Source organism: Cinclus cinclus, chromosome 5 (genome assembly GCF_963662255.1).
Source record: "Cinclus cinclus chromosome 5, bCinCin1.1, whole genome shotgun sequence".
NCBI lineage: Eukaryota > Metazoa > Chordata > Aves > Passeriformes > Cinclidae > Cinclus > Cinclus cinclus.
The window spans coordinates 6,752,890-6,767,133 of NC_085050.1; the positions used below are offsets into that span (position 1 = coordinate 6,752,890).

Consider the following 14,244-nt stretch of genomic DNA (forward strand, 5'->3'; position numbering starts at 1 on the left):
GCCTTCCCTTCTGAAATGGAAACAAGCCTGTGCCTCTCAGCTTCTCTTGTTTTGTTGGGGTTTTTTTATCCTTCAGCCAGCTCACTGTCATGGTGGCAGCCTTCTGGACTCTATCCAGTTTGTTAGCATCTCTTTTTTTTAGTGGGAGGGGAGGAGTGACCTGAAAACCAGACTCAGTATTCCAGATGAGTCTGCATGAGTGCTGAGCATAAACAGTCACTCCTCAGAGCACTGCCTTTCACCTTGCTAATGCAGCCTGGGGTGGGGTTAACCTTCATTGCCATGAGAGCCTGTTGCTGATTCATGTCCAGCCTGCTGTCCATCAGGACCTCTGCATCTTTTCTTGCAGTGGTGGGCCTAGCCAGTTATTCCAGAAGTATAAAGGCTGGGGTGGTTTTGAGCCAGATACTGGGCCCTGGAGTTTGCCTTGATTGTTTCATACATTTCTTGGTGTATTTCACCAGTTTGTCATTTTTTTGAATGGCAGCTCTGACACCCACTTATCAAGCCCTCTACCACTTTGTCCTCTGTTAGCTTTCTGACTGTGTGTTCTGTAGTGCAGATGGTTGAAGATGACATGTATGTTGGAGCTGATAACATTCTTGGAGAGTCAAGCAGTACTTGTAATTTGCCTCCAGGAAGCTGTGGAACCAGTGACCATTATTCTTAGAGCCTGACTAATGCAGTCGTTCAGCCATTGAGTCCATGTCTCCCTTGTTTGGCCACAAGTGAAACAATGTCAAAAACTCACTACTGGTGGCATGAGAGGCTGCCAGTATGCTCCTGTCATTCAGAGAGCACTGAAGCAAACAGTGTTGTCAAAGTTTGATTTGCTTACGACAAATCTGGGCTGGTTGTTCCTAGTCACCTTTATAAACTTGGAAATGGTTTCCGTAAGATTTTTTTTTTCTGTAACTTTCACAAGAACTGAGATGAGGCAGACCAGCCTGTAGTTTTTGTGATCTTCCAAGTTCTCTTTTTGGAGTAGAGGCATAGAACTTGACCTTTTCAATCACAGACAGCTTTTCTTGTTCACCATGACATTCCAGCAATGGTATCAGGTTTGCAGTGTCATCCAAGAGCTCTCTACTTTCCTCAGTCCTGCCCCTGTGTACGTTTGTATCCTCAGCTTGCTTTGGACTTCTACATGAGTGAATAGTACCTCTCTCCCCAGACTCAGTTGCTCATACATCATCAGGAAAGCTTAGGAGATCTTTACCGGTAAAGACAAAGAAGGCATTTAGAAGTGAGACCTTGTTGTCTTTTGTAGTTGGGTCACAAACTGAATTCTGTAGATGTTTTTCATCTTCCTTAAACTGCTTGTCTATAAGGTCCTGGTAATTGCAATTACTTATTTGAAGTCTAATTGAATGAAGTGGATATATATGTTGGCTGTGATGGTAATGAGTGCTGGATTTCTGGCTGTGACTCAGAAGGCTTTTGTGGCTGGACATTTCCAACACCTCTGCAAAGAAGACCTCGCCACAGTTCATGTTTGTTTTGTTATGCTGTACTCTATCCCGAGCAGGGAGCCCTTCAGCAATGTCCGTGTTCAGTTTGTTTGCAAACCCCAGGTGCTCAGTGGCTGACTGTCTGCAAGTGTGCAACAGGCTAAAACTTCACCACGCTGTCAAAATGCCATTAAGCTGCTTAATAGAATTCAAGATGCTACAGTGAGCATAAGTCCAGTCTGGATGTCTGATTTCTAACATAAATGCCATTGAGGTAGCAAAGCTTTTTAAGCTTTGATCACTATAATTAATGAACTTATATGAGGGGAAAATGGTCTGCATTTTTCTCTCCCTTTTGATTGCTGTAGATGGTATGTTCTCATTACATATTTTCTAAAGGTGTTTTTCTGTGAGTCTGTAGAGATAAGCAAGAGCTGAGGTGGGAGTGTGTTCAGTAGCTGTTTCCATATATATATATGATTTATGGAGAGAGTACGAAGTGTGCACATGTAGATACATTCGGAACACTTAAGGAAGAAAAAAAGTTAATCCCAGTAAAATCTTGATAGTTAGTGTAAAAGCAATATGCATTGTAGGATTAGCTGGTTTAGAATCATAGAATGGTTTACTTTGAAGGGAACTTAGAGATAATTTAATTCCAGCCTCCTTGCCATGTCCATTAGACCAGGTTGCTGAAAGCCCCATCCAACCTGGCCTTGAACACTTCCAGGGATGGGTCATCCATAGCTTCTTTGGATAACCTGTATCAGGGCTGTACCACCCTTACAGCAGAGAATTTCTTCCTGATATCTAATATAACCCTGCTTCTGCCATTTTGAAAACATTCCCCCTTGTTCTGTCACTCCATGCCCTTGTGAAAAGTCCCTCTCCAGCTCTCTTTTAGCCCTGTTAGGTACTGGAAGGTGCCATAATGTCTTCCCAGAGCCTTCTGTTCTCCAGGAAGGACATCCCCAGCTGTCTCAGCCTGTCTCCAGAGCAGGGGGACTCCAGCCCTCTCATCACCTTTGTGGCCTCCTCTGGACTTGCTCCAGCAGTTTCATATCTTTCTTGTATTTGGGGGCCCTGGAGCTGGGTGCAGCATTGTAGGTGAGGCTTCACAAGAGCAGAGTAGAGGGGCAGATTGTCTCCCTTGACCAGCTGCTCACACTTGTTTTGATCTAGCCCTGTATGCAGTTGGCTTAATATTATTGATATTTCTTTAAATATTTATTTGCAGGCTGATAATTAGCTTTTGAGAAGTGTGTACAGTTTACAAAACATCAGGTTACAATATATGCAAGCATTTAATATTGGCTGGGTTTTTTCCTACTTCTAATGTGTTTTCAAAAAACTCAAGAAAATTGAATCACTTAGTAAGTGAACAGCTTATTGAAAAAAATATCTTTATGAAAATATATTTAAATTCACTATGCTCAAGGGTATTTCAAGTAACATTTGATCTGGCTTATGAAAAGAAAGATTGCCTACAGTTGCCCAATTTGAATAGTTTTAGCCACTTTGTGATTTAATAACTCTGCCTTGCTTTGGTACCTTATTTGCATTCATGGGCAGGAAGAGGACTGTGTTTGGGCTGAAGGCCAGGTAGTAAACTTCACAGTTGAGTTCTTAAGTGTACACTTAAAAACTCCCCCCGACGTCCTTAGCTCTGCAGTTTTCTACTCCCTGCTCTCAGCTGAACAACCAATATGTAGCTCTCATGGCAGTCCGTCCTCCTCTTCCACCAGTTCAAGCTTGTACACCCAGAACAATCCTCTTCTAAGTCTTGTCTTCACAGCTAGAGGTTGTTGGAGCATGTTCTGGGACAGCACACCACTTTTTTGGCTTTCTAAAAACAGGGTGAAGTAACTCTTGAAATAAAGAAAATACTTGGATCAGGTTAATCGGTTGTCTTTGCCTCTTTGTTGGTGTTTAGCACCTGGAAACAGTCATGCTACAGTTGCAGAAGCCTCCAGCCAAGCAGACTTTCCTTCACATCACAGCAAAATTTTCGTCTTGGAAAAACTTTTATTACTGGAATTTTACCCCTTGTGTAGGTTGTTCTAACTTCAGTCAAATTCCTTCTCACTAGGTTTAAGTTTGACCTGATTTAGTACATGCTTAGGTTGAATAATGTGTCTGCAGCTGTGGAAGCTGGTGAACAAAAGGAGCAGAACCTATTTAGTGCCAATGGATTTAAATGTGCTGCCTGCTAACATTTTACAACTTTCCTTTATGTCCTCTTGTATGTTCATGTTTTGAGCCAACTGGGTGTGGTTTTTCAAGCTCTGAGTAGGACAAGTTGGTATTGTTCTTATACAGAACACATTCTAGTGAGTACCTGGTGCTTAATTTAAAATTTTCTGGTAGCTGATTTATTCTTTTTTCCTTAAGGTAGTGCTTCCCTAGGCTGAGTTCTGTAGGTCACTCATGTCTCTAAATGATGACTCTGTAATCCAGGTTTGGTTGCAGAATGGTACTAGCAGGAAAGAGTCCAGGTCTCTAATAGGTTTGTGGCAATTAATGAGAGGTAAATCTTACATTTGTCTCTTGGGCTGAAAAATTCGGTGTTCACGGTTTTCTAACAATGGTACCTGAAAATCAAAGTGACCCATAGTTAAAATTTTTTTTAATTGCGTTGTCCAGAGTGCTTTCTTCTAGGTCCTCCTTCCATTAACTTTCCTTATTGGTGGGAAAAAATGGTCCTGTTGATACAGTGCCTGTAACTTTGGAAGGGTTCTGCAGTAAGGCAGGCCAGTACTGGGGAGCTGGGTTTTTTGGCACTTGGGAGTTGTAGGAGTAATAAAAGAACCAGTGGATCAAAATGCAAATTCTAGATAAAATGCTGCTTTGTAAGGAATATAGCAGTTGCAGTTCTAAATTTCGACATTCATAGACTGTCCCTGTAAATTAAATGTAAAAGCTGTATCTAGATGCGATTTACAAATATTCTCATGAAAACTGTAAGCTCTATAATAAGAAACAATTGCCTGTGCAAATTATGAAAATATCTGGTAAAGAGTATTTACTGTCAGCCTCAGTTATGCAAATAATTTCATTGTATCTTTAATTTCCCTTGTTATGACACTCTGAATTATGTTTCTCAATATGTTTACTTCTGTTTGCTTTTGGAGCATGTAGTGGAAACATTTCAATTCGTACCCTCTTCCACTCAAGTCATTCAGATTGTTCTCATGGTAGGGGGGAAAAGGGATAAGAGAAGATTCAAAAACCTATTGCACCTAGACACATTCTAAATGATACATAGTGATACCAGCTGAAAGTGAAAGTCCAGTTGTTCTAAATGTCATATGAACACAAACTGTGCCAGAACTGTGCATGCTGATGAGACAGAGCACAGGAAATGGGCGCTGTTACTGCTCTTGAGTGCAGATAAGGAACTAGGGAAAGGGGAGATTAAACAGACTTTTTTCCCAACTGACTAAATCTGTGTCCAACTGACTGCTCAAAATTTAACAAAAGCACTTTCTGTACTAAAAAAGATAGCTATTATTAATTTGAGCTTATGAAAGTCTTTATGGATGCAGATTTTCAGTGTGGCATGGAAAGCTGATTAGCAAAATACTTGCAGAAATATTTTTTGGTGGACAGTAAGAAAAACGCAGTGAGGAAAAAAGAAGGGAAGAAGTTGTCTTAATGCTAACATCAGGTCTTTGAGTCAGAAATAAGTTTCCATGTTCAAAAACATGCGATGTAAAAATAATGGCCTCCTAGAACATCAGTTTTATCTGTGGGTCTCTAAAATATTTCATGTTTTCTGTGGAAATGGAAAAAAGAAATGAGGGTTGGAGATGGAAGATTGTTATATAGGCAACTAAGTAGATGTTGAAGCCTATTATTTGTTGTGGTTTATGTGGTTTGAATTTTGGATGGGTGTACTGCTGGGATTTTAGGGCAAAATATATAAGGAAAATAATTTTTTTGGCTTGATGCTTCCTGTGGTAGAGTCTTGTCCTATCATTTGTTTAGATCTTAGTTTGAGATACCAAGAACCATTAAACAGATCATTTCAGTGAGAAGAAGAGCCCTTTCATACCTTATCAGGATTATCCTTGTTTTATTACTGCTATAAATGAGCACAACCTCTTGTAGGTAATGCAGAAGTCTTGGAAAGCAAATGCTTTGGCTCACTTTCCTTCCTCTGAACCAAACTGTTCTCTGATGGGGAATTGCAGTGGTTCAGTAGGAGCCTCTTTGCTAATAGAGTCCAGAAGGGATCTGGCCCCTGGAGATACTTCCTTATATGCAGATAATTAGGAGAAAAATGGAGATCTGGATATAAATGATTAGAAGTTACATGCTTGAAAGATTTGTAATCAAACATATACGTGATATGTACCAAACAGAGCACTGATTTGTGTTTCCTGTTTTACCTTTAACATGGATAATCTGATTGCTAGCTAAATTATGCCTTTGATTAATGGAAAAGCAATCAAGATTATCATAACTACCTGAAAGAATTTCTCATGGACTTTTTGAAGATTGAAGATATGGCTGAATTAAGTGTATAGCACTGGAATGTTTTTAAAAATTCCGGTTTCTGTGAAGTAATAGAACTTCCTGTCTAAATTGCTTTTGCTACCATTGTAGTGGAAGCAGCTGAACAATTCCTGTAAGCTTTCCCCAAATCATTCCCCAGAATGTAGACTGCTCCCATCCATGTGTCCCTAATGGCCAGCAGTAGCAGTTTTGATTTGACTGTTCCACAAAGGTGTGGGACAAGTAGGACAGGAGAACCCCAAGACTGGCAAATCCCATAATTCAGGAATGGAGCATTAGGGAAAATCAACCATATTAGTAATATATTTTAGGGTTTTATCACTAAAAGAAAATTTACATGGGGTTTCTCTTGGCATTCCTTATAGTCCTTGGGGAAGTAATATTAAAAAGTAGTCTTTCATGGGTAGAGGTATGTAGGAGACTTGTTGGATTTCCTGAATAACTGTTGGTGTACTGTGTGTAAATTTTTCAGTAGCCAATATGCATTATACATGCTTTCTCTCAAAGGTAACTTTCTCTATTTTAATGAATTCATGAAGGAAAAAAATATAAAATTACAAAGTCATCTTCTGAAGGGTGATCTTAGTTGTAGTTTTAATTTGTAGCTTTCCTTGGCACAGATTTGTCTTCACTTTCTGTTGTCCCTGGGCTGTTTCCATCAGTGCTTTCTAAAGCCAAAGCAGGAGAGGTGAACCTGGTATCAATGAAGAAACTGCAGCATTTTTCCTGTTGTTTTCTCATAATCTTTGAAATGTGAGCTCCTTGCTGAGAGAACTTAAATAAGGGTTTTATTTTAGTACGGGAACTCAAATTCAGTCAATGACCTCTAGTCCTCTGGAACCGAGGTGTTCTTTGGGCCGCGTCAGATGAAGTCATCAGTCTTTCCAAGCTCTAGAGGACCTGACTTTTGAAGTACAGAAATTCTAATGACTTGTTTTTTCTCCTTCAGGTGCCATATGAAACACTGAACAAACGGTTTCGAGCTGCGCAGAAGAACATTGATCGCGAGACCAGCCACGTCACCATGGTGGTGGCGGAGCTGGAGAAGACGCTGAGCAGTTGTCCTGCTGTGGACTCAGTTGTCAGTCTCCTGGATGGAGTCGTGGAAAAACTCAGCGTTCTGAAACGCAAGGTGAGTGCTGCTCTACCTTCACTGCAATGCTGTTTGCTTGGATTTTCTTTTCAAGATAACAGGTGTTACTGGCTCTTTAAAGGCCTTGGAATGCACAGTGAAATGTTGCTTCATCCCGCCTAAGAAACATGATTGGTGGTCCTTGTGTAAGTATAACAGACTTCTGTTGGCAGGTAAAATTAGTATCTATTTGTAGTCCTGAAAAGGGTTACCTTTACTAACTGAAAAGAAATAGTAGCAAATTAATTGGTTTGTGTCAATTCCTGCTTGTCTAATGGAAAAATTTGTGCAACTGAATTAACTGATCACTGGAATAGCAAAAGAAGTGTAGAAGATGAAGCTGAAAAATGTGAAACCCCTAGTGCAGGAATAGTTGTATGCGGTGTTGAGACTTTTCTGCAGAAGAAAAAGTGCAAGTTGTCCTGGATTGCTAGTTGATTTTTTTTTTAATAAACACTCAACTTGCAATTTAAATGATTCCTAGGGAATATTAAGAGCCTTTAAAATAAAATTTGGCAGGATAACCTGCTTCTAGCTGTTAAACTTGAACAAAATACAACCAGCCTTTCATGCCTTTACCACATCTTCTTAGAAAAAGGTGTATACATTCTCAGAAAAAAAGTATAAACCCATCCTTATTTTGGAGGGGAATATTACCCATCCCTAGAGTCATCAGAACACTTACTTGAAACAAGTCTTGCAGAAAAATGAAAATAACTCTGTCGCTTGACTTGAGAGCAGTGCTTCTTCAAAAATAAATACATGAAACATAGCAGCAGAGTCATTTCATTAAAAGTTAAATGAAATAACCAACAGATATAAATCTTGAGACAGTACTGTGTGAAGCATCAAAATACCTTGGAGGTTTGCAACATGAAAATAATGCTGTCATGTCTGTTGATTTGGGGTTTTCTGCTTGAACAAGTTAGCTAGGTGTTGAAGAGCTGTTCTGCAAGAGACTTGATAAATTAATTGCTCTTTTCATCCTTGGATTGTGAGGCTTAAAGAGATCATAAAGGATGTGTTTTCTTCACTTCTCCATTACTTACAGAAGAATAGGAGCTATTTCTGAAAGAGGTGTTGGATGTTGCTTGTAGGTGTGTAGTAATGATGTGGAGGAGTAAAAGTTATTTACTTGTTAAAGGTTTGTTGACTATGGGGGTGTGTCTGAAGACATTGGTTCAATGTTTTGGGTGCAAAGCTCCATTTTAGTTTAATTGCTCATTTGTTTGTGACTGCCTGAAAGACTCTGGGGAATCTTACAGCTGCTCAGAAAGAACAAAAGACCAAAAAATACTGTTTAACAGTAGAAGTCCTCTGAAATACAAAGGTCTTGTTTCTGCTCCAAACCCTCAACTCCCAAATGTCTTCTCTATAATCTCTGCCCCAAGCAAAATGATTGTTTTCTTTAGAGCCTTTGGACCCAAGTGGGATCTCTGTTTCCTCCTGTGTTTAGACAAGGATCTCATGAACTGCTGAGATGGCCCTAATAGAATTAGATGGTTCTTTTATTTAACACCTTACTCACTCTTGAAAGAGAGTTTTTAAACACAGCAGGGTTCTTGGATTCTGAAAATGATCCTGGGGAAATCTAGGCCTTTTTGTTTTCCCTTTTGCACCCTGTTTAATATGCTGGTTTCCCCAAGTTCTATTAATGTCCAGCAGGGCAAGACCACATAGACTTGCTTCAGAGGGATTTGCAAAGGAGCTGTAACCTTTCTGAATGTACTAGAAGGACCAAAAAAGCAGCAAGAGCTATTATAGGTCCAGATACAAAGCCATGTAAGGAGAGCCCTTTGGAAGGAGAAAGGGTCTAACCTTGGGCCTGGCTGCCTCAAGTCCTTAGCTGTATCCAGAATATTTCTCAAGGTTGCCTTAACGTCTGATAATACTGCAGACAACTAAAAAGTGAAAGTGTGTTTTGTCTTGAGTTAGTGTTTGCTTGCTGAATAGGAAGAGACCCAGTTTATAACTCAAACAAAATGCTTGTCTCCAAACTGTGTGTTACAAAATAAAGCTAAAGTCATCAGCACAAGTAACTCAAGACTTCAGTAGTAAAAATAACTCATGCTGCAGATGTTTACATGAATGTTGTTAAGAGACTCTTGTATAGTGACTAGATTCTTGAGTTTGGTATCAATGGCAGTACCAAAGTCAGGCTTAATTGGGGGGGAGGAGAGGGGAATAAGCTTGGTGAGCTTTCCTTGCAAGTTTTCTCTCATTTCCCTTTGCTTTTCAATTGTTGATCCTTTCAGAAGAAGTCTGTCTATGGGCAGGCATGGTAAATACAACTAGAACAGCCTGAGCTTCTGGAGCTGGAGCTGTACCATATATGATACTGTAGTTTGGCTTCTGGAAAGGTCGCTGTGTCAGCGTGGAGTGCAGAGTGGGCTGCCAGGTTCTGCCTGTGCCTTCCAGCTGCCAGAGCTGTCCAGTCATTCAAACACAAGCCAGCAAATTTAAAGTCACCACAGGGCAGCCTAACTTGCAGTTGCATCACTAGTGACATACTGCAGATGGGAAAGGTACTAGCTATCCTCTGCTGGTTTGCCTTTACCTTAGCAGGCACATAAAGGTACTGCCAGCTTCCTGGAGTTCTGTCGCCTGACATGGCCCAGAGTTGTCACATGCTGTTTACTGAATCAGCCAGCTTGGAATGATGATTTTAAAGTTGAAGGAAAGCAACTATGAGCCGAGTGTTTTGCTTTTTAATTAAAAATATATATATATATATATTATGGCAGTACCTTGTGGTGTGTGCTTTTGCTGGGTATGCCAGTATGTTGGTTTAAAATCATCAATCTGGTTCCTCTGGACAAATGTGTTTTCCTAAGTAAAGCTCCTTAACAAGGGATGCAATGTTTTCACAGTAGCAGAGTTATATAAAACAGTACCAGTTTAATAAACCTGATGATTTTGAAAAACTGCTTTTGGATCCTTGAATTTCAAGAGGCCAACCATTTCTATAATTTCCATTATTGCCTGACCGATTAAAATGGCTGCAGTGTATTAGAAGTAATGTGGGTTTACTCTGCATCACTCCTCAGTAGAACTAATCCAGCAGGACAGCTGCTGAAGGAAGAAGCCATGCATAGGTTAGAGGCTGAAATTTTGCTTTTCAACCTTTTGGATTAGATTACTGCAAACCTTCACAAGCTCTTTGCAGGCTATTACAGCAGTCGCTGCCATACTTGATGTATTTCTGGTTTTGGATGATCTGCAAATTAAGCAGAAAAATATATATTCATAATGTCAAATATATCAACACTTAGTTCTGTGCAAGAAGATATCAGAACAAGACCAGCCATGCAGAAATGTATGCACTGCCACAGGAAATATTTCTAAACAAAAGAAACACTACTGGGAGAAGCTGTATAACACAAAGAACGCTTACAAACAATTATTGTGTTTTGCTTTAAAAGGAGATGGAAAATGCATAGCTCTTACTGTTAGTTTTTACTTTTTAGGCCGTTGAGTCAATCCAGGCTGAAGATGAAAGTGCAAAGCTCTGCAAACGCAGGATTGAACATCTGAAGGAGCACAGCAGTGACCAGCCAGCTGCTGCCAACATGTGGAAGAAGAAACGCATGGATCGTATGATGGTGGAACATCTCCTGCGCTGTGGCTACTACAACACTGCTGTAAAACTAGCCAGACAAAGTGGGATTGAGGTGGGTGGCAGTATGGACTAACTTGCTAACTAAATGGTAGTAAAGAGGAAGTTGGGAAATGAGAACGAGGTGTTTTAGCCTTGTAGCAGTTATTTTTATGTATTGGTGTGCCTTCCTTGCTAATGTTTATCTGTTAATCTTTATAGGATTGCATTTGTTCTTGTTACTTGGCATAAATTGCATTTTAATGTATTAAGTAAAAATTTAAGGCATGATTTTTAGTCACAAATTAAATGCTTTTAGACAAACACCTTTCTCTGTTAAAACTCAGATTAATTCTCAAATATCATACAAAATTTCTTGTTAGAGGCCTTTAGGCTGCTGATTAAGCAGCTGATGGAGCTCCCATCTGCCTAGCCCCACTCAGCTGATATGTGTAGGTGACCAGACTGAGCAGAGCAGCATTTGCTGATTGCTGGAACAACTGTTCTATTGTATCCTGTTTAGTGCACTGACAGATAGGCTGGCTTTTACTTGGGAAAATAAATTTTGCTACAGTTTGGGTTTTTTAGTAGCCATTATATCTTGCATGATCCTAAGAATGATTTGCTGGTTTGTGTGTTCCACCATTTTGTGATTGTTGCTTTCCTTTTCACCGGTTAGCCAGTTGGTTTTGCTTGGCTTCACAGTGGGTTATGAAGTGTTTTGAGTTTGTGTACTTTGGTGTAGTTTCTTTATGCAGACCAATGAATCCTCATTGTAGTCCTCTGACAGCCACAAGGACGTTAAAATGGATTTTTTAAGCATTTGCTGTTTGTCTAGAGAAAAGCTTGTCTGTTTGCCTAGCTTTTCTGTTTTGCAGATTTTAAGTAGCCTTTGCAGTTTGATTCTGAGTAATCCTTGAATCTTTTGATATTCTTGATTCCAGAAGGTGTGCAACTCTTCTAGTTAAAATCTTACTCTCAAAAAGATGCTGAGAGTTGAGTTCTCTTACGTGACTTATGTGCTTTGCCTTTCTTAGGTGGAATAGCTGAATACATCTCCCTCATTTTCTTGGAGAAAGAGATTTTTGTTACTGATGTCAAATTATAGAGCATACATAGTTGTTCTTTGTCTTGTAACACGAACCTGTTTGTCATGTGTCTCTTATTCCTTGGCTGCTTTACTGGTCTAATCCTGTTCAGCCAGCAGCAATTTCATTAATGCCAAATAGGAAATAGCATGAAGAGGCTGAATAGAAGTGAGAGGGGAAGTGGGTTACAAAGTATTAATAGGAAATAGTCCAGAAAAAATTAGCTGAAGAGGCTGTTGTGCCTCACTGGAGATACAGCCCATGCACGTGAGTTGAAAATACCCAAGGCAATTACGCTGGGATAACTGCAGCTTGACTGGTCAGCAGCTCTCCCACTTCTGGTAGATGTTTCCCTGTTTTGAGCAGGAGCTCATCTCTGCTGAATCATCATGTTACTGTACCTACTAGGTCTGCTGAAGAAGCACTATGGAAATATTTTCACTTTCATAGCCAGCTCTATTATGTCTGATTAAGTAATGCTCAGCTTTGGTTTGGACATGAGCATGGAAGCCTGTCAGGACATACTGAAAGACCCTGTGGTAAAAGCATCATACTTAAAGCTTTTAATTCTGTTTGTTGAGTAGAAAAATCTGTGTTAAAAGGGAAGTTTTAAATAAGATTATTTACCTTCTGCCTGCAAACCTAACTCTTTTAATTTGCATAACATCAGAATAGCTAATAACACAGAACATAGTTGCATGTTGAATGCAATGAGGCCATTTTTCTTCTAGTTTGTTCACAATATGCATTTTAGTCAGCATTATGGTTTGTTTGGCCTTAATGAAGATAAGGCTTCCCTCGGTTTCTCTGCTTTGCACTTGGTCATTCTTAACTGTATGGCAATCGTCTTTGTGACCAGCTTTTACAATGTATGATACTAGGACTTGTTTGTTACACACAATCTATGGTTTTGTTGGTTTAATAAGATAGCAGCATTGTTTCTTGTTGTTCCTTTCTTGCTAAAGGATGCAAGCATTGAAATGTTCTCTAATGCTTACTAATGTAACTTTGCTGTAGAGATTGCAAAATATCTTATTCTCTCATGCCAAGTCATCTTCGTTTACTGTGGTCTCACCTGGCATTTTGATTAATACCCTTACCACTAGGCATCTTAATTTTGTTACCACTGCGTAGATATTATACCTTAAGTAAGAACCTGAAAAAAATAGCTGTTATTGTTCAGCTTGTCCAGCAGCCAGAGGTGAGGCTGAATGATGTACTCTCATGGCAAAGACAATTCAACAGCACTCTGGGTTGCACTGGGATGAGCAGCAGAAGGGAGGTGATCCAGCCCTTCAACCCTCCTCTGGTTAGGCTCATCTGGAGTGCTGTACCCAGTTCTGGGCTCCCCAGCAGACACAGGAACTTGTGGAGTCTCCCTGTACTTGGTGATGCTCAAAACCAGACTGGAATGGGAAAGATCCCAAGTAACCTGTTAGAGGTGACCGCACACAACTTCCAGAGGTCTCAACCTCAACTGTTCTGTGATTCTGTTCCTCTGATTGGTGCCCTTTGCTGCTCTTTGGAAAGGCTGAAGGAAGCAGCTCTTCCCAGTTCAGTTGTAGCTTGGGGATCCCAGGTTCAACACTTTCCAGTAGCTGTTAGACCAGTCTTGAGAGCAAGTCTCAGCCTGCCTGATTTAAGTTTCTTGTGTGGCTCCTGAATATGAAGGGACTTGCAGAGCTGCCAAGGTGCTTCATGGGTGAAGCAGGTCAGAAAGGATTCTGCTTCAGTGACCAAAAGGAAACCATTAAATCATCCCTATGTTTGAGCAAACTGTCTGCTGTGTACTGTTGGCAAAGATTAACTGTGTGCCATGGTGTCCAATTCTAATAGATTTTGATGATCTGTGACAAATTTTAGGCTATTTTCTAAGTTAATTGCCTCCATAGGAATGATAGGCTATGAAATCTTGTAATAGAAGTGCTTAAAAACCATGGTTATAAACTAGGAAGCAAACAAAATGGAAAGCAATGGTGGCTGTGAAAAATTATAGGGAAATTTTAAGTATCAGTTGTGAACTAGGTCAAATAAGGAATAACTTTGGGCATAAGGCATTTATATAGCATAAAATTATGCGATATAATAAATTAATTCCAAATGTTAAATATTTGTTACATGTCTTTAAAGAAAAGTAATGCTGCTTGGTAAAGTAAACCAGAATGTGAGTAAGATTAAAATAAGAGCTGACAGTCAAAGACAGAAATGTTTGTGCCAAAATAAATGTGGGGTAGAAGGGATTATATTGTGGACTTTTTTCTTGATGTCTTCTGGCTCCATAATGATGTGAAAAACAGTTTGGGTTGAAGATACAAACTAGATGTTAAGGGCTTTTTTTGTTGCAAATAAGTAAAACTCATCAGCATAGGCTTATTAGAATAAGTAGTATCAAAATAAGGTCATCATTACAACCTTGTAAAGCCACACCGATATGGAAATGTCTGTTTTCATCTGCAGATT

General features: G+C 39.7%; 1 protein-coding gene across 4 annotated transcripts in view; it reads left to right on the forward strand.

Annotated features, from left to right (window-relative positions):
• MAEA (macrophage erythroblast attacher, E3 ubiquitin ligase) overlaps positions 1-14,244 on the forward strand; it is a 48,201-nt gene that overhangs the window by 10,745 nt on the left and 23,212 nt on the right. For 3 of the 4 annotated variants that reach the window (XM_062494114.1, XM_062494115.1, XM_062494118.1), the window contains exons 2-3: positions 6,919-7,101; positions 10,569-10,772. In XM_062494114.1, the coding sequence (XP_062350098.1) occupies positions 6,919-7,101; positions 10,569-10,772 (387 nt within the window). The remainder of the gene's footprint in view (positions 1-6,918; positions 7,102-10,568; positions 10,773-14,244) is intronic. The other variant, XM_062494117.1, reaches the window with a different exon arrangement.